The sequence below is a fragment of the Talpa europaea genome (assembly GCF_964194135.1).
Source record: "Talpa europaea genome assembly, chromosome: 8".
NCBI classification, from domain to species: domain Eukaryota; kingdom Metazoa; phylum Chordata; class Mammalia; order Eulipotyphla; family Talpidae; genus Talpa; species Talpa europaea.
This window is the reverse complement of record NC_140075.1, coordinates 118,350,552-118,376,410: the sequence shown is the minus strand read 5'-3', so window position 1 is coordinate 118,376,410 and position 25,859 is coordinate 118,350,552. Positions and strand designations below refer to the sequence as shown.

Below are 25,859 nucleotides of genomic sequence, written 5' to 3'. Positions count from 1 at the left end.
GGGCCACAGACAGGACCCGCACCCTGGGCTTCTCAGTAAGGAAGAGGAACGAGCTGGGTGGAGCCCGGGGCACCCCACGAGTGAAGGCTACTCCCTGTGGCTCCACTTACACACCGTTGTCGGGGCTGGTTCGTGGAGATGCGGGAACAGTCAGAGGGCCGGGCTGGACCGTCCGGGCGGCTCAGGACAGGGCCTCGAGGTGACAGTGTGTTGTGATGCTGGAGGGTCACCGTGACCCACACACGGTAGCCGGTCAGGGAACCACGATGGTGGGGAGCCCCAGCAGCGCGTGATGAGGACACTCAGCCAGGCCCGGCGCCGGCTCCCCGTGCTGTGAAGGCCTCAGCTTCCCGGCAGCCGGCGAAGGGCGTCCTTCTTGCGACTTCTTGTGCGTCTGTCATGATCTGAAAGCAAAATGGACAAGGACGGTGTGCTGGCGCGCTCAGGCTGGCAGGGCAGGGGGCGCAGGCCCGGGGGGCTGCCGAACCTCCCAGCCCCTGCGAACCTTGGTGCTTTCTCTCTGGCGTGCTCTGTGGCCCCGCGTCCGCCCGGAGCCCTTCCAGCGCCGCCTCCAGGCTCAGGTGTGCACACTGAGGCATGCGCGCCCACAGCCCGCGTGTCCATCATCAGGCACACGTGCCCCGCGCCCACGCCCCGGGCACCTCCTGCATCAACACGATCCGGGCAGCAGGTGACAGCCATGGAGGCGCATGGAAAAAGCCTGATCCGTTCCTTACCCTAGAGGCGGGCTGGAGGGGCCGCCCCGGCCTCAGACTCTCCGCGCCGACCCGCCTCCCTCCTGCTCCAGGACACCAGGTGAGGCCTGCCCGGGTGGCTGCTTCTGAGCTGAGGAACCTGCCGGACGCCAGGGACAGTCACCCCGCCCACTGCGGAAGGAAGCCCCGGCCTGCTCCCCCGCCGGGGTGGGGGGTGCCTCTTTCGCACCAGGGTCCTGGGAGGACCCTCTGTTCCCAGTGGAATCTGAGCCTCACAGAGGAAGCCTGGAGCTCAGGCGTGGCTCCCGCCGAGGCCCCCTGCGTGGGGAGGGCCACATGCACACCCCACAGTCCAGGCTGAGCCCCTTTTCCACCGTCCCTCCAGCCACTGCGCCCCACGCCAGGCAGAAAAGCCCCTGGTTTCTGTTACAGGCAGAGGCGCTGCCAGTGCTTGCTGGTTAGACCAGAAGATGAGGCCCAGGGCGGCCGGGGTTTGCGGCCCAGGGAGGAGATGGCAAGCCTGGCTTGAGTTCAGGCCAGAGTCTGGTGGGGAGAGTGGAAAGAGAAAGTCAGTCCCGACCTGCGGCCACACAGCGAGCAGGGGCTGTATCTGCCCTGAAAGAAGATGTGGGTGCAGCCGTGCCCTGGCTCTGGGCTGGAGCCCGTTACGTCTGTCTGTCCGCAGGCAGCGCTCAGGCAGAGGGGCATCCGAGGGGAGCCGGGTAACTGCACTGCCTGGAGTAGGGCCGAGTCCTGTGTGAGGAGGCAGTGGGCCTGGTCTCGGCTCTGCCCCCCACACCCTGTGTGACCCTCAGCGTCTAACCCTCCCTAGACCACAGTTTCCCCATCTTCAACGTCCCCTGACTTCTGGGTCCTCGTCAGAGCCACACACCTACCTGCACCAGGGTTTCTCCAGACAACTGTTTTCATGAGGCTGCATTGTAGGGCCCCAGGGGGGCCAGGGGCGCCTTCCCCCACATCCGTGTATAGGCAGTGCCAGGGGTCCCCAGGGCAGTGAGATCAACCCCAGGGAAAAATCACTGCCTTAGACTCATGATGCTCAAATCATGGAGGAGTGGGGGGCTGGGCCTACCTGGGGGAGAAAGTCCCTTCACCTTTCCCTGCCCCCCATGCGGAGGCAGGAGCCCTGGAGCAGGACGGCCCACCCCAAGGCTCTCCTCAAGTGTCTGTGGATGGAGCTGCAGTGCCCCTGGCCGTTTGGAACCATCCAGAACTAAGCCTTCTCTGTGCTCCAGGCCACTGGCTATTTGAAGAGAATCATAATTTATTCCCCTTCTCTTCTCCAGGGCTACACTGGGGGGTCAGGCACACGTCCATGGGAAGAAAAGCAAGTGGCCCCGTGTTGGGGGCCAGGGGACCTCCCCCCATGTGCCCCAGAGCCTGGCAATTAGATACAGCACCTACCTGGAGGAGGCACCTCTGCCCCTTCCCTGCAAGCTACTACCTGGCCCGAGGTCACCAATGGCCCCCCTGGGCGCTGTGTCCTCCGCTGCCCTCCATGTGGGTTGACGTGAGGCTCAGAATTGATAATGAACCAAAACCACTGTCTCCTGGGCGTGACCCCTTATGACTCTTCTCCCTCCCCAAGATTTAAAGCGCCTAAAAACCCCCGAATCTGGAGTAAGACATCGGCATGACCTACCCAGGACCGGGGGCCCAGAAAGTCCTTCATGTCAGAGGCTCCCCCAGCTCTCGGGCCAGAGTCCCTCCTGCCGGCCTGGTCTGTCCTCCCCTTGGTGCTCACTGTCACCAGGCCCGGGGCGCGCATCTCACCCCTGTGTCCCCCTCAGCGCCAGCCTCCCCTCTCCAATGCCAGCCCCGGGGCAACATCTTGCCTGGTGCACCGCTGTCTCCCCAGCAACTCCACGGGCCGCCTCAGAGACGTGCCACGAACTTGAGCTGCACGAACACAGGCAGGTGGAGGAGCTCCTCGCTGGGGAGCCTGCCTGGGCTGGGAGACCCCCAAGAGCAGGCGCGCCCAGGACAGGGGCACGTCCCTGGGCAGAGCCTTGGCGCTGGGGCTTGTGAGAAAGCGGCCAACTCTGGAGCTGGTGACAAACCGAGCCCCGCCAGCCACCTCCACTCGTGGAGTCTGTCACCTGTGAAGGTGTTGGAGCGTATTAAACACAAACATGAAAACTATGTCATTTATTCTCACTGTGTCTACAAAGCGGATGATCCGAATTGCGCGAGAAATTGCTCGACCACCCAGTCCAGCCATTACCGGACGGTCGGCTCTTAGCGACTGCCGGCCGTCAGGGGGATGTGGCCACTGCTAACTGGATGACGGCCCAGTCCAAGCCCTGATTTGACATGGGCAGCCCCGTCTTCGCCAGCTTGAGCTGCTGTCATGACCGGCGGACTTAAACCACGTCTCTCTCCTTCTCAAGCCCAAGGCGGGGGTGCCGGCAAGATGAGGACACCCCGGCTTGCAGGCAGCCACCTTCCAGCCTGTGCTCATGTGACCTCTTCTCTCCCCCGAGCAGGAGCCAGCGCCAGGGTGTCCCTGACTTCTTTCTCTTTGTTCTCTCCAAAGGCACGAATCCCAGCATGGGGGTCACACTTATGACCTCGTCTAAGCCAAACACACCGAACCTACCACCTGACGTCATCCCCCGGGGTTAGGGTCCCAACATATGAATCGGGGGCCACACAAACATCCAACCCAACGGCCCAGGTGGCACCCCTGGGCCCTGGGCCCAGCAGGGGTCGGGCGGTTCTGCCCCCTGTTCCGGCCTCGCCCCATCTGGACACCTGCCCCATCGGAGCCCTGCCCTCACCCCTGCCCCACTGCCTCGCCCCGCCTTTGCTGCTGCTGTTCCCATGTGTAGCAGCAGGATGGCCACAGGGCAGGGTCTCTATGACCCGAGCAGACGGGGTGAAGGAGGAGTCCTGGAGCCCTCGGTGGGTTTCAGGCTTTTATTGGGATTTACCAGGTACATGGCAGGCAGGGGTGCTGGGGCGGTGGGAGAGGCTGGCAGGCCTCCTGGCCCCCACCAAGTCTTCACTCTGTCTGGGCTCTCCAGCCGTCTCTGGTTCTCTCTGCTTCTCTGCTCTATTTCTGCTGGCGTCCCCTGACGCCACCCTTATAAGCCCAGCTTTAGCCCAGGTGCACCCACTTACGCATGCCCACAACCCACTCCAGGACCGCAGGGATCCCTCATCCATCCTAATGGCGGGAGGCAGAAAAGCCTGATGCATTTTCACTTACCCTACGCCAGGCACCCCCTTCTCCCTCGTGCTTACATGTAGTTTTACATGTAAAATTAGTTGGGGCTTTTAATCTGAAGTCGACTTCTCCGTTCACCATTTCTGGCCTCCCTTTCTGAACCATCGACATCCCTGCTCACAGTCCACGCCTGCCTCTGCCTCACCTCCTCCACCTGCTCCAGCTTCCTCGAGCCCTGTGAATTACCAAGGAGGGGCGAGGCCTGGAGACTCTTCTGCCAACTTAATTAGGCTCCATCGAGTGGCCCGTGGGCACCACGAGAAAGCTGCTGAGCAAGAAGGCCCAGGTCCACGCTGGCAGAGGAATGTACAAACAGCAGAGGGCTTTAAAAGGAAAGGGGGGGAGGGGCAAAGGGAAAGAACTTTCTCCAGCGCCCAGTGTCTCTGTCTGGGCCTCCTCATTCCCCACGAGAACTGTGAGGCAGGTGTTTTTTACGCCCATGTTCTGGGGGGAGAACAGGCTGGGAAATCTAAGCTCAGAGTCACAGAATCCTTCAGCTCAGGGGCAGGGCCCACTCCAGGGCCTCTCCCTGCATGGCCTCTGCATCAAGGAGGCCACAGAAACACCAGGCAGAAGCCAAACGCTGGCAGGCCTGAGGCTTACTTCTCAGCCGCATCCCACCCGGGATCCCAGAGGCCTTGGGGGGGGGATGCAGGGGAGGGCGGCCCGAGGACCCGGCCTTTGGAGCCAGGAGCCCGGTCACCCAGCCGGGTCGTCCAGCTTGTGCTCTGGGCCCCGCGCCTGCCCGTCCGAGCTGTCCGCTCCCATCAGGCGGAGCCTCTGACGTACAAACCCCAGGCCCTGCCTCGGGCCGTGTCAGGTTTCTACAAGCCAGTAACCCGGCGTGTTTTTATTTCTCCATCTGTAAACATCTCTCCGTCCTAATACGGTAACTGCTGTTTATACAGAGCTATAAAAACAGAGGTCACACACAATAAGATTACAGTCTTACTTCAATACATCCAATCCATAATAAAATAAAATCTTACAAACGATCCAGAGGACCCGTTTAGGAGTTCTTTAGGAATTAATGTCTGTCGTATGTAAGGATTCTATTTGGGCATAATATTTTCCACAGCTGTCAGGAGCTATTTAGAAGGCAATACCCTTGTGCTGGCATCTGAGTTAGCCTCTGTTTATACCACGAGTTGGGCTGTTCATTCTGTGACGTCTGACGCACGCGTGGTGGTCACAGCCAGGCCACGCCGTGGGGACGAGGCGTGATGGAGGGTGGGGTCTGGAGAGGTGCTGCTGCGGGGGTGGGATCCAGCAGGGAGGCTGTTGAGAGGGAGAGCTGGGGTATGAGGCGGACGTGGCCCAGTCACACGCAGGTGGTGACTCCATTTGTCTCTTGGAGACTCAGTTTCCCAATTACGAGGGAAGGAACAAGCAGTGTCCCCTACATAGTGCTATGTGCCACCCAAATTCCTGTGTTGAGGGTAATGAATGAGACAGACAGACAGACTTATCTCAAGAAATTGGCTAGTATAACTACGGACTCTGACAAATCCAAAATCCTCAAATGGGCCTCCTGGCTGGGCCAGGGTAGCGCCAGTGTTTGGGTTTACAAGGTGCGTCTACTGCAGAATTCCCCGTCTTATTCAGGCCTTCAACTGATTGGATAAGGCCCACCCACATTTTGGAGGGTAATGTGTTTTAATCAAAGCCCTCTGGTTTAAACGTTAACCTCATCTGGACACTTCCTTGGAGAAACATCTAGAATCATGTTTACCCACACCGCTGTCTGGTCACTGTGACCCAGCCTAGCTGACACACACAATTAGCCACCCCGAGGTGAAACCATCTGGTCCACATGCAGCTCCTCAGACCCTGACAGGACTGAGCTGCCTGAGCTCAGGCGCCTGCACCCCCTGGGAGCCTTGGAAATGCACCTCGCTTGGTTTCTGCTGTGCGTGTGAGTGGTGAGCAGGTGTGTGTGCCGGGGGATGGAGGTCAGACACGGGGGCCATATGGGGGCTTCAGGGACACGGGCCACTGTGCTTGGTGGACGACAGGTGCAAAAGTCCCTCCTCCTCTAGCTGGGGCTGCAGTTGAAGGGACGGTGGCCCTAAGAGCTCCTCGGAGTGGCCACCATGGGGCCACCATGGGGCCAGGAGATGCTAGTCCATGGGCAGCACACACAGTACACCACAATGCACCCCAACAGACATGCAGCCCCATACATACCCACGTGTTCCCAACACACATTGCACCCCAACGCTACAGTGTGTCCCAACACAACGCTACAGTGTGTCCCAACACAACGCACTCCAGCATACACCCCAACCCATGTGAGTACACGCGCGTGCACGCACACACACCACTCCGGGATCTTCTGATTCGGTAGAGAAGTGCTGGGCGTAGAAAGTTCTGACAAGAGCCAGCCACCTCCAGCCCCTGAGAGGGCCGACCCCCCGGGCTAGATGGGTCCAAATGTACTTCGTGAAGACGTGTTTACAGAGACCTCCCCGCCTGGCCGGCGCTGGCCCTGGGGCCACAGACAAGCGGGGGTGTGACGTGTTCTTCTTGGCCCCGAAGTCCCCTGCAGGCTGAGGGGCAGACGGACGCCTGGGGAGAGAACGGCAGGCAGCAGAGAGACTTGCCCTCGCCCCACGGTGATGGAGCCCCGAGTGGGCAGGGCCCGACGGAAGCCCTGAAAGCCGCCCCCTGCGCCTGCCGCCGTCCCCGGCACGCCGGTCTGTCCTGGCCGCTGCTGCGGGAACCCCAGCCCAGGCACGCGGGACCCCAAGATGCGCGGCCTGAAGGGGAGCTCCCTGGCTCCAAGGGCAGCAGCAGGACCCTAACTCTGCCCCATGGGAGCAGGTTGGGGTGTGTGAGCCTGCGGGGGCGGCCGGCCCTGCCCTCAGGGAGAGGCGCCAGCGAACACACCAGGCCTCCTCGGCCAGGGCCACGCCGCCGTGAGAGCCGCTGGAGGGTCGCCTTCAGCAGCAAGGCCGCGTGGGGCGCAGGCTGCGGGGGACTGCCCCGTGCACCCCACGCAGGGAAACCGCCTCTTAGGACCGAGGCCACCGGGGAAGGAGGGGCAGTGGAGTGGGGCTTGCCTTTCAGATGGATGATCGGGGTGCACTCAGGGAAGGCATCGGGGAAGTTTGCTGGGTGCAGGGAGGAAAGAGCCCGGTGGGGAGGCCGGGGGTGCCCTGGCTGGGCTGACAGGAGGTCCAAAAGCAGGAGCTCTACCAGAGAGGCGGCAGGGCCTGGGGGCAGTGACTAGGGGGGTGAGGAGGGGCGGGGGCAGTTGGCAAGCGGGACCCCATTCCTGGCTTGGGCAGGAAGAACGGGGCCACCCTTACTCAGCCGGAAGCTCAAAAGAGGACGCCTTTGGCGGGGCTGGCAGGTGAGTGGATGCAGAGGGCCACCCAAGGGGAGAGGCCAGGAGATGGGGCACCTATGGCGGAGGTGAGAAGACTGGCCAAGACAGGTGAGGCAGGGGCGCCAAGGGGAGTTAAGGGTGTGGGAGGTGGGGGAGAACAAAGCCTAAAGCCAAGCCTGAGGCCCCCCACATGCAGGGTTGGGCCCAAGAGGAGCCAGTGGCAGAGACTAAGCAGTGGTCACAGCTGAGCCAGCGCCCCGGAAAGCACAGCTGGCAGCGAGGGCCAGTGTTCCCTGCAGACGCCCCCAAGCCGGTCCTGCTGGCTCCGAGACTTTCTTGATTGAAGGAGTGCACGGACGAGCAGCATTTTTTTAGTGTTTTGCAGCTTGCAACATCCTAGCGTGGGCCCATTTGACCCCCGCGGGAGGCGAGACCAACCCCAGGCAAGGCCGAGCCGCCAAACCTCCTGCAGCGGGTGAAGAATCGAACGCGTGGAGGCTTCGCAGGGTGCTGCTCCTGCCTCCACCCTGCTGGACAAGGGGCCCTCCCCGGGCTCCCCAGTGACTCTGTGTGGCCCAGAGGGCAATAAAGTGGTGCCCTGGGGTTAAGCGCTTTCCCAGAGACCCCTGAGTTCCTCTCACACCCCTGAAACACCGGGCTGGGTGTTTGCACCAAGGGGGGCTATTTGGTGTGAGAGCTGATTGGTTTTTGACAAATCCAGCTTGGCCTCTTTTTCGCACCTACTCATCCCCCAGGGGCTGGAAATCTGATATTTTAATGATTTGCTCCAGACCCTTCTGAGGGGTGGGGTGGTGACTTTGTGGAGCTGAATTCCCTGCGGAGGCAGCTCTGCTCGATGTAGTTAGCAGGTGAGGCCTCGCTGGGCCGGGCCGGGAGCACTCCGTGGCCAGCGCCGGTCCCCCGCTCCCCTTCCAGCACGAGGGAGCCTTCGCCCCCAGCCTGGGGTGAGAGAGACCTTCGGGAGAGGTTGTGCTTTCTTCCTGTGACTGGACAAACATGTCCCCTCTGCTCCCGTTTATTTGATCCCAGCTGCCTATTTTCCCTCGATTCTCTTTTCTCTCTTCTCCGGAAGATTTGCCCGTATCCTTCCTACACTTTTGCTGGACACAGAATCTCAGAAGCGGAGGCCAGAAGGACGAAGGCCTTACCCAAGGTCACGCGAGGAGGTCGCACCATCGTCATCACCACCATCACTGTGGCCACCCTCACCATCGTCAGCAGCTGTTTATTTTTTTATTTTAACCTTAAGTTTGACGAGATCATCACTTCTTTTCTTTTGTAATAAACTTTAAAGAAATCCACCCCTTTCCCCAGATTGATGCGTTAGCGACTGAAGCATGAATGACAGATTTTACTCTCAATCCTTAATATTCATCATTCTTGAGATTATTTAGCTTTCTCATGGAGATGGAAAAAAAAACCCTCAAACATAAATCTTTACAGTTTCTACCTACTAGTCCAGCAGCACCACTTCAATAAAAAAGATTTACTGAAAATTGGGCCTGTTCTGGGATGTGAGCGGAGAGTGGGGAGGCGTCAGCAGCGGTTGGAGAGTGGTCCGTCTTGCAAGCCGAGGGCTGTGGTCTTGACATCTTCAGGGGCAGCGCACGGCACGGCTACCTCCAGGCTGTGCCCTCCTGGCAAGCTCCTGCACACTCCCCAGCACCTCCTCTTCCCACCCTCGTCCCTGGCCGCCAGCCTCTGGCCGCCAGCCTCTGACCTCCAGCCTCCGGCCTCCAGCCTCTGGCCTGCGCTTTTCAGCTTGCCACTTTGAAATGCACCCCTGGTGTGGCCAGGAAGCCTCTCCCTCTAGCAGTGTCCTTGAACAGGGGCCGAATCCCCAGGCTCTCCTCCAGGGGCCTTCAGTCAGGGAAGAAGCCCCGCGCCTCCCCAGAGTGTGAACTAGGTGACTTCAAGCTGCCCAGGGCGCCTGTGAGTCCAGGGCGGGTGGCCCAGCAGGGTCTGAGCAGTGATGACCCCAGGGACCAGCTCAGCCTCAGACAACAGCCTCACCGCGCCTTGGTCCAGCAGTCAACCCCCGTGCGGCCTGGTCATTCTGGACCCCTCTGGTGTTCTCAAGGACTGGGCCCTTTGGGGAAAAGAAGTCCAAGGTGGCCCTAAAATAAATGGGGTACATGGCTAAGGGAGAGTGAGAGGGGAGGGTCAGGCGGCCTGATGTTTCTAGAGCTGGAGAGAAGCAGGTCTGTCAACCCAGTGAAGAAAAGCAGAGAAGTAATGGGCCTGCTGTGCACAGCCCTGGTGGGGGTGGGGTGGGGTGGGGTGTGTGTGTGTGTGTGTAGGGGGGTGGTCAGGCGGGATGTCTGTGTGTGTGTGTGTGTGTAGGGGGGCGGTCAGGCTGGTGCAGTCAGGGCTGGGATGCATCTAGATCCACTCCGCATACTCCACATTCATGCAATAAATACCCACCAAGAGCCTCCTATTCCAGGCTCTGGACTAGACACTGAGGGTGGCCAGGACAACTTGGTAAGGGTCCTTACCCTGCAGCCACTCGGATTGCCCTCACCCGGGCTCCAGGGGTGACAGAGTCCTCACCTTCTTCCTTCAACACAATAACCAGACTATCCTGTCTCAACCCACCCTTGTCCACCCGCACCCCACTCCATCTCCATCACCCCATCTTATGTCTCCTTACTGCCTTGCTCTGTTTGCCTCTATGTGCTGCACTGGGGTCACCTTCAAGGCAGCAGCCACCCCAGGGTCCAGTGCTGTGCTCAGCAGAGGTTAAGAGGGACCGAAGTAAGAGAGCCTGGATCACAATGCTGAGCCCACCAAAGGATCCCCATGCACAAGTCACTGAAAAGTTTCAAGTTTTAATTAAAAAGGAACACAAGCCAAGTAGCCCAACTTCCCACCCTGTGGCTGAACAGAGCTCTCTGCGCCCAGCCTTTCATTTTACATCCTCATTCATCAGCAACAGACTGGCCACAAGGCAGCCAGGTGTGAACCTGACCAAGAACCAGATGGGCGCTGGTCGGGCCCCAGAGGTAGAGAAGGAGCCTGACAGCGTGCGATAGGTGTGGCAGCTTCCCAAGGAAACGCGTGGTTCTGGACCAAGATCCAGGAAGGCTGCCCAGAACAGGGGCTTCCTTGAGAGGTGGGCCGGGTCGCCAGAGAGATTGAGGGTCCAGGAGGGCTGTTCCGCAGAGGAGACCCGAGTTTCCTAATCCGACCATCATTCCAAACTGGGAACCCTCTGAGCCACATGCCAGCCCTCGGGCCATCGGCCTCAACCCACCTCCCAAGTCTGAGCTCTGCCTGGAACACCCCCTGCACACACACACACTATTCCGTGGCCCACCTCCTTCCCAACTGCCCCGATTCTGCTTCCCCGCCTCTCCCAGCATCCTCCAGCCCCTTCTGACTTTGGCTCTCCTTTTGTAGCTTCTCTGCGCTGCCAAGCTGCATTCTGACTGCTCAGTCCAGCCACCTCAAGGGCCACCCCCTTCGCAGGTACATTGTGGTGGACAAGAGTGTGTCAGATTGTCCCGGGGGAGGGCAAAGGACTGGAAAGTTCCTGGGAGGAGACCAAGGCATGTTTTGAAAGGCGACTAGCAGTTTGCAAGAAGGAAGCAGGAAGAGGAAGGGAAATTCAGACAGTGAACACAGTGCAGGCTAAGGCTGGAGACGTGAGGCCCCGTGGTGTACTTGCATCCTGGGTCCCAGGGGGTGTAAGATGCTCGAGGGGGTGCTGGGGGCTGGTGGAAAAGGACGTGGAGTTCCTAGGGGCTCAATCGAGATGGACGGCCTGAGCGTGTCCAAGTAGGTGGACCCAGTCCCGCAGCCCCAGGCACAAACGTGGCACACGGCAGGGGTCCCCGGGAAAGACAGCTCAGCCGCTGATGTCAAACCCTTCGCTGACGCCACCCTCCGAAAGAACAAGGCAGCCCCGAGGCTTGAGGCTTTCGTAAGCACCCCTGCCAGAGGGGAGCTCTCTGCCGGGCCCAGCTCGGCCTCCCTGTTCCCTCTTCACCGCGGCTCCAAGTCTGCGATCCTATCAGCCGTCACTTCTCTCCATCCATCCACTCGCTGATCATTATCCTCCGCCCTGCCGACGCTCAGACAGCCCGTCCATTTAATTTTGTAAAACTAAACAGCACGCGTCGTTCTTTCAGGACGCAGGCTGAGCGTGATATGTTCTGGGGAATGTTTTTCAGAGCACTGAAAAATTTAATTTTTTCCCCCAGCATCGAGATGTGTCAAACATAATTTATGCCTGGACATAATTCATCCTTGAAGATAAATATTGAAACCCCAGAGAGGAGAGACGGCTGCAGAATTTCCAGGGCCGTGGGGGGGTCGGGAAGGGGGTCTCCCTTCCTGATCCCTCCACCGGAGGGGGTGAAAAAAGTGTAAACCAAACGAAAGTAAAGTAGCTAACTCCAGGTCTGGCCCCAGGCGCGTTCTAGAACCCCAGCAGACTTCTTTCTTTTTTTTACAGGCCTCTTTTGTGTCTGTTGAACTGTTGCTCTGTCTTGCATAAAATCTCTTGCTGTAGAAGTCCTCAATTAAAGTCACCTGCTGGTCTTTGTCAGCTGAACTTGACGCTGTCAAATCCCGCAGAGCTCCTTAAGCCAATACAAGTCATTAAGGAGGAGGTGAATTCGCGATCCGACATGGCGGACAGGAGCCATCCATAATCAATTGATATCTTCCTCCGCTGGAGGCGGGGTCTCGGGGAGCCCCCACCTCACCGGCCCGGTCCGCAGGGGCCTCGGCCCCTGGATCTAATTAGGCTGAGGCTCAGCAGGTCCGAGGCTGTGCTGAAAGGCCATCAGTAGGCGAGCCCATTAATAACTCGCCGGGGCCCTGTGTATTGTAATTGTCAGGCTGCAATTTACAGTAATCCTCCAATGCACAAGCCTAAGTCGCTGCAGCTGATTGGAAATTCATACACCCATTTGAAAGAGAAAAACGCAAGATGCATGGGTTAAAAGGCCAAAGCATGCAAGTGTGTGTGCTGAGTGACAGACATTTTAGTACTAGCCTGGGACCATGTTTTAAAAGGTCACTGAAAACTCTTGGCTTGGGCCTTCTGACAAACAATGAACGTTCCATATATTTATTTGCCATCTCTTTGTTTTTACAGCAAGCAGAATAAATGAGTTGAATGACGTTGTGCGGGCCTGCATATTGTCAGCACAGGTTATAAGTCATTATTAAACTCCATCAAATCAAACCAAACCCGGTCAAGGCAATGAGACTAAAAGTTATTTGCATTCCTTCTGTCATAAAAAATCATATCCCCTTACTCAAGACTTTCGTTTCTTTATTAAATGCAGCCACCAGAGTATTTCGGGTCTGGCAATATAAGCTCAGGAAAACCTTCTCGGAATAACTCAGTGTAACAGCTTAGACCCGATTCCACTAAAAAGTCCCAGTTGAGCGTATCTGGGCACTCAATCAAGACATACATATTACTTTTAAATAAGATTAGCCTTTATATTTTGCTGCTTAAGTTAAAACTTTTCATGTCATTCTCTACTTTTATGTAAACTCCAACATAATTCTGTTTTAGCAAAATACTTCAAACAAATTAAAAACCTCAAGTCGAACGTGTCCCTAACAAAAACTTTCTTAATGGCATCGCACTGTGTCTGCTGACACGAAATCACTTCTCAGGGAGATGGATCGTCCCTCCGTCTCCCTGCATCTGCAATCATGGCCGTGGGCGCCGTGAGCCGCGCGGGCAGGGCGGCTAGCTGGCCACGGCTGGCCGGGAGCCCCCAGCAACCGCGTGCGAAGCGGCCTTCTCCTAACACCTCTGCGGCTCCCGCATGACCTGGGAAACGGAAGGCGATGGACGGGGGCTCCCTAGGAGGCTCAGTGGGAAATGAGGGGGGACAGTCCCGCCCAGCGCTCTCCGCGGGCGAGCAGGAGTCGTCCACCACGGCGTCGTTCTGCTGCTGGTGAATGGTTGGGGCGTCCAGGGAAGGGACAGACACCGCATCCGCTCCTAAGCCTTATCCAAAAAAGATGTCAGTGGCCATTAGGAAGGGTGTGGCGATTTGGAAAGACAACTGTTTTGAAAAGTGAGCCATCAGCAGCTCCAGCGACCGTTTGGATCCCTGATGAAAGAAGTGTGTTGTCCACGGGGTCTTCATTTTCACAACCGCTTGGTGTTTTCCACGGTCCTTGGGCCTGAACAGCACTGCGGCCTGAGCACGGCTCCCCACCTGTCTCTCCTTCCCGGGGTGCCTCCCGCCTGCCCACAGGCAGCACCGCACCAAGGGCCTCCCGGCCCACTCCCAAATGTCCCACGGTAACACATTGAGGTTGCAGTCTCCCAAGGAGCCAGGCAGGAATGTCCACCCCCATTTGACTGTCAAAGGAACACTCGGAGGTGTAGAGACTCACCTAGGGTCATACATCGTGGATACTAAGATAACCCCAAGATTCCAGAGCCTTGGCATACACACCTACTAGAACAGCCTCCCCTCGAGGGTGGGCAGGAATGAGGAATGTGACGGAATGTCACTGCCTGGTTCCATTATGTTATGTGGCAAGGGTGACTCTGCAGATGTAAATAACGTCCCTAATCCGTTGACGTTGAATTCATCAAATGGACAGTATTCTGGGTGGGCCTGGCCTAATCAGGCAAACCATTTAAAAGCAGATGCAGTTCTTCCCTGAAAGGAGAGGCTGAAGCGGGAGAGAGCTCTCTGGTGGGCCCTGAAGCAAGGCAGCCACCCAACGCTGTACCTACAGGGAAGTTAAATCTGCCTCTGCCTGCACGAGTTGGAGGAACCCCGAGGCCAGAGGGGGGCACAGCCCATACATACCTCAGCTGCTGCCTGGAAGGGCCCTAAGCAGAAAGCGCAGGTAACTGAGCCCAGACTCCCACCGGACAGAAACTGTGAGATAATGATGCGCCTTGTTTTGATCCATCGAGCTGCTGGTCACTTGTTATGCCGCAAAACAAAATGAATTTGCACGGCTACTAACACACTCAGGGGCGCCTGGCCACCAGCACAGACTCCCCACAACATCACAGGGTGGTCAAATTTCACCCCCTACCTGTACTCCTGCCTCATGTTCTGTCTAAACATCAAACATAAGCCTGCTTTTCAGTTGTTTTTATCGACGTGATTCTGATCCCAAAATACATTCTTAAACCTACTAAAATCTACGCTTGATTATTATCTTAGAGCTTCTTATAATACAAAAAAAATGATAATACAAAAGAGAGACTACAATAGTCTTTCTTTTTCATTTCAAAGGGCCAGCAAACAGCAGCGTACTTGACACCAATATTAAATTTTCTTGCTAAGCCCTGAAAAATTAGTACCTTATGAGAAAAGTTGTACCTTTACACCTGACTAAATATTTCATAAATGCAACACATAGCAAATTCCTCCAGTAGATTCACTGGATTTACAACCATCAGACTATATTAAACTTACAATATCGAGATTTATCACCTATTAAATGGAGTCTCATTTTAGTAATATCTCACATTTGTGCCCTAAGGATCTCAAATACCTCTGACCCTTCACCAGAGCACCCCACCGTAACTCATATGAGGAAATCAAAACCTTCATTGCAATACGGCCGCTGCCTCGTTTGGGGATTAGCTCACCTATGGAGGGAAGGTGGCCCGACCTGGCTGAGCTCCAGGCCGCAGAAAGGCGCCTTGCTCCAGCCCAGCGGGAAAACCCCTAAGAACCAAGGAGCGAGCTGCGGAAGGCCCTGGGTGACCTCTGGCCCGTGGCTCCCAGACATTTGTTCTGGGCAGGGCGCCCTTTCTTCTAACACGATGTTCAGAGAAAGCCCAAGAAGTAGAAATGATGAAAAGGAGGCGCTCTGGTTGGAAGCAGGGAGAGAAGAGGCCCACAGCTCCTGCTCCTTCTTCGGGTGGGCCCTGCAAGCCCGGTGGGGGACCCGCCTCCACTCTCCTGCTTCCTCCCCCACCCACTTCGCATTAGCCCCACCCCTGCGATTCTGATCTTTTTGTGATTCTGGCTAAGATACACTGGTCTGGCTGAACCCCATCTTATGTGTGAAGAACCCAAGGCTGAGAAGGGATGTGGTTTAACCTAGAAAAACAAGAGCCTGCCCTCAGGATACTCGCAAGGGAGTCATGACCCACGTGCAAATGGTAAGCTTGGGTTCAAATGTGAGTTAATTTTGAAGCTTGACGGTGTTTGCTCACCTAACTCCTCAAAAACATTTGGGGCCTTATGGGCAAATTATGTGATGTCTTAGGGCCCTTGGGCCTACCCCCCGCAAGGATGATGTGGTCTGTGGAAGAAACTGCAGATGTCCATGGACCCGTGGACCAACGATGACTACAGAGACATTCTGTAAGAACTCCTACTCATCCCTCAGAACCCAGCTCTGGTATCGCCCTTCAGTAAATATTTCCTTAATCCTTTCTTCTACTGTGCCCCTTTCTCCAAGGGGTCCTTAAGGTGAGTCCTTTCTCCAAGGGGTCGCTGGGTTGAAACCACATGGTATATGCATAAACCATGTGGTATATGCATTTGGTTGTATAAATGGCCCACAATAACTTGAGCCCCCAATGCAGGGTCTGTTTTATTCATTTTCAGGCATATTTTCAGCACTATTTCCACTCACCTGTAACATGGGAATGGCAGTAACACTGAATGTGCTATAACAGTGAGCACCGAGTCTGCATTGTCTGTCACTATTATCTAAACTTGGCCACCCCACTCCCCCCACCCCCAGCACCATCTTATTGTCTTCCTAGCAAGCTCCAATCTCTAAAACATCAGGTTTCTATGAGTAAGATCTGCCTCCCCACCTGAGACCCTCCCCCCTGGATGTCACCTTCGATGAAGATGCTAGAACTTCCTGGCCAAAACCCATGATCCAGTGTCCTGAGGGGGTCTGCCTCTGGTGGGTGCTGAATCCACACTGGTGGGTGCAGGGATAGCTGATGTGTTGAGTTAAAGAGCCAGAACTTGACCTTGGCTTCCCTATTAAATATTCACAAACTTAATTTTGGTGACACCAAGTATTACCAACTCTGAGTAGATCCCTCAGGCCTATTTCTTCACCACAAAGGTGAAGGGACAGACACAGCCTGGCCTGCTGGGGCTGCCCCGGGGAGGTTCCAGGGCACCAGCGGACTGGATCCTTTCATATCACTGATGCTGGAGGGTTAAAGTCAGAGCACCCTGGGGGCGTGTCTGCGACTTTAGGAATTCCAGATGCCTAGAAATGCCCAGACCACGAGTTGACAGTACCTCCCCTTTGTCAACAAAATTGGTTTTAGTGAGCTTTAGTTCTGGAAAGCCTAGATTTTCTATTTATAAACATAACCTCAAGTTGGAATTCTGGCTTGTCAAGAGGACTGATTCAGCCCTTTATCCAAAATAGGTAAATATAAGTAAAAATAACTAACCACCAAACAAAACCCAAAGCGGCCTGACAGCTCTCGAAAGAAGTTAAATCTCAAATGCACGTTCCCATAAAAGCCACTTCTGTCCCACTGTCTGCCTGCTTTTGGGCCCTGGCTCCGGTGGGGAGGCGAGGCTCTGTGTGTGGAGGCCACACCGCCATCACCATGCGAGTGTGTGGAACAGCGTGTGAACTGCGGCTGGACACTGGACACCTGGTCAGCCAGACCCGCAGCAAGGCCAGTGTGAGGCTCAGGCTGTGTCCACAGGACGGCGTCTGCCTCAAGACTTGCTCAGCCAGGTCAGCTCCGTGTCAAGTACTTAGCAGTGGCTTAAATATGTTCCGGCCCAAGGAGTATCAGCTTTTGTCAGGGCCCATCTCATTCCCAGAAGGATCTGTAACCGCAATGGGAGGACGATGCAGTGACAGGGTAAGAGGGCGAGTTAGGGGGCTGAGGTGTAAGCCACTGGAGCCAGGACCTCGCCAAACTGACCCAGCGACCAGCCCACTGCAGGACCCCTTCCGGCCCACAGCCACAGGCAGCTGGCCACCTTCACACGTGCTCTTGGGTGGCCGGGTTCGTGGCGCCCTCGGGGGTGTGGCTGGCTGAGTGCTCAGACACCCCCACAGGGGATGCCTTCAGGTGTGGCCCCGGGACATCAGTACCAGAGACCCGCTGGGAGGCCCTCTGTGGTCCAGAAGTTGGGATTGCAGCCCCCTTGAGTCCCAGCCCATTTGGGCCCAAAAGAGAACTGCCAGCCCCAGGGAGAACCTGCCCAGATTTGCCTAGGCCGAGTGAACCCCAGAAGCCTGTTCCCTCATTAATCTACAGACACCCCTGGAATGCATTCAAGTCTCCATTTCAAAAGCCCTTCACTGAGAGGAGTGAGGGGGTGGTTGGGGTGTCCGTGAACAAAGAGGATGCTCGAAACAAAGGCGGGGGCCACTCGACGTCAGGGTGCAGCTCATCGAAGACTAAAAACATGAGAGAAGCTTTCCAGGTAACGGCACCACGGCACCCCACCCCAGACCTGGGGGGCTTCCACTCTGCAGGGTCATGCCACCACGTTGGCCAGGCTGCTGGCTTGGGTGTGTCCAGGACACACACTCCAGGCCCAGCTTCGCCTGCTCACTGTGGCAGGGGCCACAATGCCCTGAAGTCACTCTGGAGAAGCCTCCCATCGTCACCTGACAGGGCGACCCCGGGCAGGGTAACAGAGTGGCCTCGCCAGGTAAGCCTGGGCCCACAAAGGGCAAGAGGTCAGGCAAGCGAGGCTCCTCGTCCAGCCTGGGCCCCGAGGCTTTGTCACCAGCACCCCCTCAAGCACACAATCCTCCCACGGCCTCCGGGCATGGGTCCAGTGTTTCAGGCTAACGTGAGTTGGGTAAAAGTAATGACGGGTTCCAACCCTGGCTCGCCAGTGAAGACAACCACGAATCTTTCTTCCTCCTTTGGGAAAAAAAAGAGCTACTCGGATTACAGAGAAAACAAAGAAACAAACCCCAGATTGCTGCCTCGGTGGTGGTGAGCCTCCACGTGGTTTCTCCTGAACACAGCACATGTGTGGCTCACACACATCCATTCACTATTCTACTCCCCCCGTGCCCTCAGAAGTCACGGCACGTGGAGAACGGATGAATGATGCTTGAACACTCCTCTTGACTTGGGGGGTTCCAGGCGGCCCAGGATCTCACGGTGGGCGCGGCGTCCCTCATGCCCAAGGCCACGTTCTCCGTCCATGCCACTGGTGCAGCAACAGTGGGACCTGCGGCGTGGGACGTACATGAGAACGCTCACTGAATGCAGGGGCTCTGCTTTGTAGAGGCAACGACACAAGGCCGAGGGTGGTGAGGTAAATGCCCACCGGCCCACTGTGCCGTGGGACCCAGGTGGCCAAGCCCGGTTCTCAACCTGAACCTCAAGGCTCTGCTCCCCTCCAGAAGTAGCCATTTTCCTCACAGCGGTGAGAAGCAAACAGTAACACAACCCAGACCCGGCGCTTGGGATGGCCCCTCCATAAGCCTCAGCTGTGAAGGGTCCCTCCTGAAACCCTTGAGGCCAAAGTGCTCTGTAAGTCAGAGTTTTTCAAGAACTTTCATGAGGACAAAAAGGCAACCCACAGAATGGGAGAATGTATTTGCAAATCACAAGTTCAGTAAGAGCTTGATGTTCAGAATCTCTATCTAACTTCTAAAACAACGGCCAAAAAACACATCAAGAGTCACTAAAAATGGGCAGTGGGCTTGAACAAAAATTTCTCTGAAGAACATCTACAGATGATCACGTGTAATCGTCCCATGAAGTTTCACATCCTTGATACAAATGAAAGCCACAGTAAGACAGCACCTCACCCCCGTCGGATAATTATCCCCCCCAAAATGAAAGCAAGTGCTGGTGAGGCTGTGGAGAGCATGGGAGGGGGCGGCTTTCCCCAAATCTCTGCGCAGAACGACCGTACGATTCAGCAATTCCGCTTCTCGGTATGGACAACTGAACTCGGGGGTTCGAGCAGATGTGTGTACACCCGTGTTCACAGCGGCTTTGGTCACAACAGCCGGAAGGTGGAAGCCCCCAAATAGCTGCCGGCAGACGAATGTGTAAACTACATGTGGCCTCTGTCCAGACATTGGACGGTTATTCGGCCTTAAAAAGGAAACTTGCTTCATTCAGCACGGATAACTCTGAAGACTTACGTGCAGTGAGATAAATGAAGGCACACAAAGGACAAAGAGGGTCCGACCCCACTCACATGAAGAGCTAGAACAGTCCATTTAGTGGAGTGGATGCCGGGGCCAGCAGAGGCTGGGGTGTTGGGCCCGACAGGCTGTCTCAGGCTGGGAGGAAGGTGAGTTCTGGAGACCATGGCAGTGACAGCAGCACGGTAAACGGCTGCGGCTTCTGCACACTGTAGCCCCGGGACAGCACAGGACTAAGAGCTGCTGGCGGCTGGCTGGGGAGGAGGCGTGCTCCCACCTGCGCGTGGGGCTTGCGTGCCGCCCAGGCCTCACGGCCCGCAGCTGACCCGTGGGAGCCGGCACCCACCCTCCCGTCTGAAACATGCCTCGTGCTTAGGATCTGCAAAAAGAAAAAAGTCCCACTTCCATCTGGTTTCTTTTCACGCACATCGTGACCTGCAAACCGATACGCTTGGCCGGGCTGCGCTCTCCAGCGGCGGTGCTAGGAGAGGCGGGCCAGGGCGGCAGGAAGGGGCTTTGGCACCACGGCCGCGCCTGAGCCTGAACCAGCAAGAGATTCCTGGGCAGTAACACTCACACGCACGCACGCAGTGCTCACCCACATTCCTCAGGCTTAAAATCCACTTTTTTTCCTCCTTCAATTTGGAAGTCAGGAGGGAACAGGAAGGGATTAATTTTTACAAAGGAAAAGTAAATTTTTCTCTCGTTCTGAGGATGTCTAGTTACCGTGTGCCTACGGCCAAGTCATTGCTCTCTGTGCTCAGTTTACTAGTTTACAGAAAGTCTGGAATCATACAATTCCTTCTTAACCTACAATATTTTAAGTGTGTCCTGAAAACCTGGTTAGCTGGACATTCTGTCCAGTTGACTCCAGAATAACCAACCTCACTGAAGGAATGTGTCAAATGCACCATAAATAATCTGGGACCTGGAACACATCTGCCAATGTGGCAGTTTCAGAAAAGCACACTGGTATTACTTAAATCTCGAGGCGAGAAAGACAAGCGTTACTGTATCACGCAACGAGAAGTGAAGCAGAACTTGGTAAACAAAATTCTATCATATTGGGATACGCGTTTTCGTATGACTCTGGAATTAAATCATTTTAAAGCTATGTAAGTGTTACCACCCACTTGAACTGAATCAAAACAAAAAAAGGATAAGAGGACACAAAGTGAACAGACCATAACTTTATTGGAGATTTTACTCAGCTACAATTATTACAAAAAAAAAAAAAACAAAAACAAAAACCAAATAGCAACAAAAGGTAATCGTGACCATAAGGTGCAGACCGCGGTTTGCAGCCGGCTACTGTGCCAGTGAGTCAGGTCAGGTCCTTGAAAGCAGCCGCCGCGTGGGATGGGCGCTGACTGTCAGCAAACTATTCTGTTAGTTTGACTTGATTTTACTCCTTTTTCCTTTACTCTATTTACAGCAGGAAAGCCAGAAATTTTGCCTCCTGTTCACCTTAGCATTTTTGCTCTGTAACCTGCCGCTACAGAGAATTCTGAGTGCATCTATGAAATTTTAAATGTCGTGGTTGATGTCCAAATAAAAATGAACTAGAAAAAAAGAAACAAGTAATGATTAAAATATATTTACAAGTTATTTTTGAGAGCTCACTTTCACTGCTAGTGGAAAATACAACAGTCTCAATGCAAATAACCTATTATATTACTGCTGGCATCTCCAACAACTTTTAAAACCATTTCAATATTCTTGGCCTTAAACGTATCTTAAAAACTTTGCATGTACAATATAAAATAAAGAAATTTATTTGGAAATAATTAAATTCCTGAAAAGTAATAATCAGCGGTTGAAAAAATATACCCATTTGAACGCAATTAAAATAACCCTATCGGTAACAAACACGACATTTTCTCTCCTGCAGGTCTCAAAAACTTGGTAAGGGCTCTAAGGTCATTTCAGATGCCATTTAAAGAAAGACATCAGTGTCTCGGTGTGGTGGCCGGAATTCGGCGCACGAGGATTAGATGCCCCAACAGAGCAAGAAAGGGCGGAATCGACGAGCCGCACGCAGGGCTGAGCGCGAGGGGGTCGGGGAGGCTGCTCGGGTCGCAGGAAGGACCACAGGGCTGGCTGTCTGCTGGGGGGGACTGAACGGACAGAACCCCAGGAGCCTCAAGTCTCTTGCTAGTTAGGAAGGGAAATCTGAATCTTTCTGAGGGCAAGCTATTATTAAGAAAGTAAAAATATTAGTATTTTAAAAGATAATTACAGGCGTGTTAGAGGTCAGTCTAAATTTAATTTCATATAACATAAGAAAAAAAAGAGAAAAACCATAACAAACATTTTTAAAACATAATTAAGAGTTCAGTTAACAAATCTTTGTCATACCTTCACAAACAGTAAAAATGCCACAGACAAAAATGACCTATTTAAGTTGTGCAAGTATGTGACACGTTGCAGGCATAATAATTACCCTTTTCAAATTCGGTAAATCAAAACAGCAGCGAGGTCAAACTACATTTTTTTCTCTCAATTAGGCATATTTTCCTTGAAATGAGGTAAAGCATGGTACCAAGTGCAATGCTTCTCTCCGCTACGTGAACAGAACAGAGGGCCCGGCTGGCCGACCGCAGCAGTCAGGCCTGCCGGGCGTGTCAGAGAAGGAACAACACTTACAGGGAAGGCGCGGCCAGCCGACCACCCAGTCCCCTCGCGGGGTGTCTGTGGCTGCCGCGCCAGTCCTGCCACTGGCACCTCCTGCCAGTAGGTTACCGTCAGGCTCACGATGCAGCCACAGAAAGAGAGGACACACACATTGTAAAGGGGGACAACACAGTGATTTCTTTTCCCCTTAACTGGTGGACGCAGGACATTCCAGCAAACTAAACTGGGGGGCATCTTACAGCATGAAAATTCAGCAGCACAAAAGCATTCATAACCACTTCATGTGTCTAACTCAGTCTCCGTAACTCAGTACCAGGGGGTCACAGAATGCTTCCAAGTGTGAGTCACAAATCGAAATCAGCTATTTTTCTCGAACAACAAAGGTGAAATAGCTCGAGTTCGCTGTTGATAAAGCATTTTGGATGGCAGCAGGAAAGCTGAACCCCTGAGAATGGATGACCTAAGCAGATCCAAGCCTGAACCCTTTTTAGTATTAACAAAAAATACTCTTCTTATGGTTACAAAATATATTGAGGCATTTTTCTCCCAATGGGAATTATAACTGTGAAACTATCAGATTTTGGTGCCAGGAGGCAAGAGAACCCCTTAACACTGGGATTAGTGCATTAGACAAAATGTGAAGTCCTAAGCTCCTGGCTTCAGGTAGTTTATAAATTAGCAAGAGACCTGTGATGTAACTTTACCACAAATCAGCCCCAGCAGTAAAATTCACATCAGCCTTTTTATCTGTACACCTTTATCATTAAATAACTCAAGAATTACTTGATTTTAATTTGCCAGGAGGTCTTATAGAGAGGCTTTTTAAACAACTAAATAGAAACCTAAGGTTCCAGAATATTTTACAAATGAGTCCACCCAAGTTGATTTGCTCACAAACTCATTCAATCATCTAGATCTCAATTTACGTCCCAGACTGGAGACAACAGATCAGGTGGAGAAGCTTCACACCACTCACTCGGGTCTCCTGAGACAGCAGAGCTGACTGTTTTCTGCGTGCACGTGAGCGGAGGTGTTTCTCCGGGGGTGGGTGGTGCAGATAAAGTAGGAAGTACAGTATTCGACTGCAACTTAAGTAAATGCAGCTTGGCATGAAGCATCAGGTACAGAAAAATGTGTGGGAAAACCTTAGATACCTCTGCTCAGCTTTCTTAAATTTCAAGCATAATTAATGGGGCAAATTGCAGCAAACCTCTACTGGTATGCTGGTGAGAGCGCAAGACTGACCCACAGCTTTAAAAAAGGTAAATTAAGAGGTATTATAGTTACAGTGCAAAAAAAAAAAAAAATTAAAAATTTCAAGCATAATACATAAACATAGCACCAAACAGGGAAAAATGCATGCAAAAGAAAAGAAAAACTGAGGTATTTAAGTGAAGAGTGCCCACAAGTCTAATTAAAGAAACTTAGGCAAATGCCTAAAAATGTCTTTTGCTTTCTTTTCCAAAGATGGAAATAATGAGCTTTTAATCATTTAGCTAAATTAATGACCTAAATCACAGATGTATCAAAATTACGGCAGTTTGTTGCAAACGTTAAACTTCCACGGCATGACGGCAGCGTGGCGGGCGGGAGGCGTGCCACGTGGCAGGAGTACAGAGGACACGAGCGAGAGGACTCAGGACGTAAGACAACTAGGGGTCAAGGTGCTGTTTGCGTCTTTCAATAATAACCAATCAATTATAAAATCTGCAGCATATTTTAGGTGTGATATGTCTTAAGTTTATTTTGTAAGAGCAAAGCCTACAGGGCAAAATCATCTGCCACAAACATCTCCATCAGTGGACCTACCTAGTAGGAGCGTTTTAGTAAAATGGGGTATTTCGCCAAAGATCATTTTTTATTACGGTGTTCAAAAAAATCCAGACTACACATCCTGGTTTTCAAAATGCCTTCAGTACACACGACAGAAAAGCTAATAGGATCCTGTAACAAGTTACAACTGAACTAGTGAGCTGTAAATATCACGCCGTCCGAACATCTAAATGCATGCTAAAATGAAGGAAGTGTGAGATCGTTTTTCCCAGAAGATCAGAAATTAAAGAATTTCCATGAACATTTGACTTTTAAGGCAAGACCCTTTTTTATGCAAGACTATGTGGTGTGAGAAAACTAAAGCTTGATTCAACAGCAGGCCAGCCGATGTTAATTAAAAATCTGTCCCTCGCTTACTAAGCCTGCGCAGAAGTGGCTGGAAACATTTTACACAATGAACATGGGGAGAAGCGACAACACTGGCACACTTGTCTCCAACACCATCTCTGCTCAGCTACGGCCCAGTGGGACTGGCACCGCTGCCCAGACCTCGTGTAGCGCGTGCCCGTGGGACTCCAGGGGTCATCTGAGGAGCAAGCTCCTTGGCCTCTTAACACTGAGCAAAGCTGGCAGAAATTAAAATAAAACAAAAACAAAACCTGTCAATAATTATTTTGAACACTTGCTAAATGTCATCATTAAAGCACTCTTGTGATTTAAACAAAGCAGAAGTGAGGAAAGAAGACAAGATTGTGTTTGCGCAAAAAACTAAAACTACAATTAGTTCCAAGATTTATACATGTGTTAAATGCTTTATTCTGTCATCTATCTTGTTATCAACTTTAAATGCTGCCTTCATTTCACTCACACTTAGTTTTAAATCATCTTTTCAATTTAAGTATTTTCCCCCTTAATTCTGCCTTTTTTTCTTTCTTTCTTTCTTTCTTTTTTTTTTTTTAATTTTGAAAGGGGTTTCAGCTGCTGGGAACCTGAGGTTGATTAGCTTTGAGGCTTCGTAGGGCTCTTCTTGCGGCTGCAGATTTGGCGATCCTGTAACTCCGGCCAACACCTTTAAACTTCCCCTTCCCTACCACTTCCACCGTGACTCTGACCTTGCCATCGTAAGTTCTCTCAGCTGGGCTGTAAGAAAGCCAAACAACTCAAGTTAGAAGTCAGAGTGTTTATTATTATTGTCGATCAGCATGGAGTATGTGCACTCGGCCGAGAGGCCACATCGCAGCAGACACCACACAAAGGAAACTTAGCGCACAGACAACAGACAGCCCGGCTGCAGACAGACAGCTGCCGGCTCTCCTTGCATTCAACATTACGTTAGGAAAATAGAAAGCGAAGTCAAACAGGCCAGAGATGGAAGCCTCATGCCGCAGGGGAAGTGTTTCTCGGGAGCCTTGCTTTATGGCTTCGTTGAGAACTTCCCTGCCTTATTTTATGTGAGCTTTTTTTTCCACGCACACTCTTACTTACCTAAATTTGGCAGTTTCTGGCTCCATTTCAAGCAACTCTCGCACAGGAGAACGAGGCACGTTTGCAGAAAACTTTTCTGTAATTGAAATGAAAGGACAATGTGAATAAATCCTTGACGTTCTTCTAATTTTGATTTTGCTCCTTGCGAGGGGCAGCAGTACCTATCAGCGGCCGCATCATGGGGTAGTACACCTGCCAAACCTTCTCCAGCGACATCCCGCTGTCCATGTAGATGGCACCAGCAAGCGACTCAAAAATGTCCCCCATGGCCTTTGGAACTTCAATATCCTCTTCTTTCTCTTCGTCCTCCTCAGATCTCCTGAGCTGTCAGAGAAGAGAAGGGACTCGTAAGCGGAAGGGCCAGTGTGAACGGCAGAGCCTTAGCGTCATGCCTGCCCACCGTCACAGGTCTGCACAAAATCATCTCTTCGGGGGAAAAAAAACAAGGTTTTTCAAACTACTTGGAAAAAACTCCCACCCACTTAGTGTTCCATATACCCTGCCACAAAGGAAAAAGGTTACTTTTAAATAAAGACAAAAACAACCTTGACACAAAATTAGAAATAGAGGT

At 53.3% G+C, this 25,859-nt stretch overlaps 1 protein-coding gene across 6 annotated transcripts in view; it reads right to left on the bottom strand.

Moving 5' to 3' along the window:
* Positions 1 to 24,467: 24,467 nt before the first annotated feature.
* DICER1 (dicer 1, ribonuclease III) overlaps positions 24,468 to 25,859 on the bottom strand; it is a gene marked incomplete at its 5' end in the record, with an annotated part of 45,243 nt that continues 43,851 nt past the window's right edge. For 5 of the 6 annotated variants that reach the window (XM_084241200.1, XM_084241201.1, XM_084241202.1 and 2 more), the window contains 3 exons: positions 24,468 to 24,943; positions 25,289 to 25,364; positions 25,450 to 25,612. In XM_084241200.1, coding sequence (XP_084097326.1) covers positions 24,778 to 24,943; positions 25,289 to 25,364; positions 25,450 to 25,612 — 405 coding nt within the window. In that variant the 3' untranslated portion in view covers positions 24,468 to 24,777. The remainder of the gene's footprint in view (positions 24,944 to 25,288; positions 25,365 to 25,449; positions 25,613 to 25,859) is intronic. The other variant, XM_084241203.1, reaches the window with a different exon arrangement.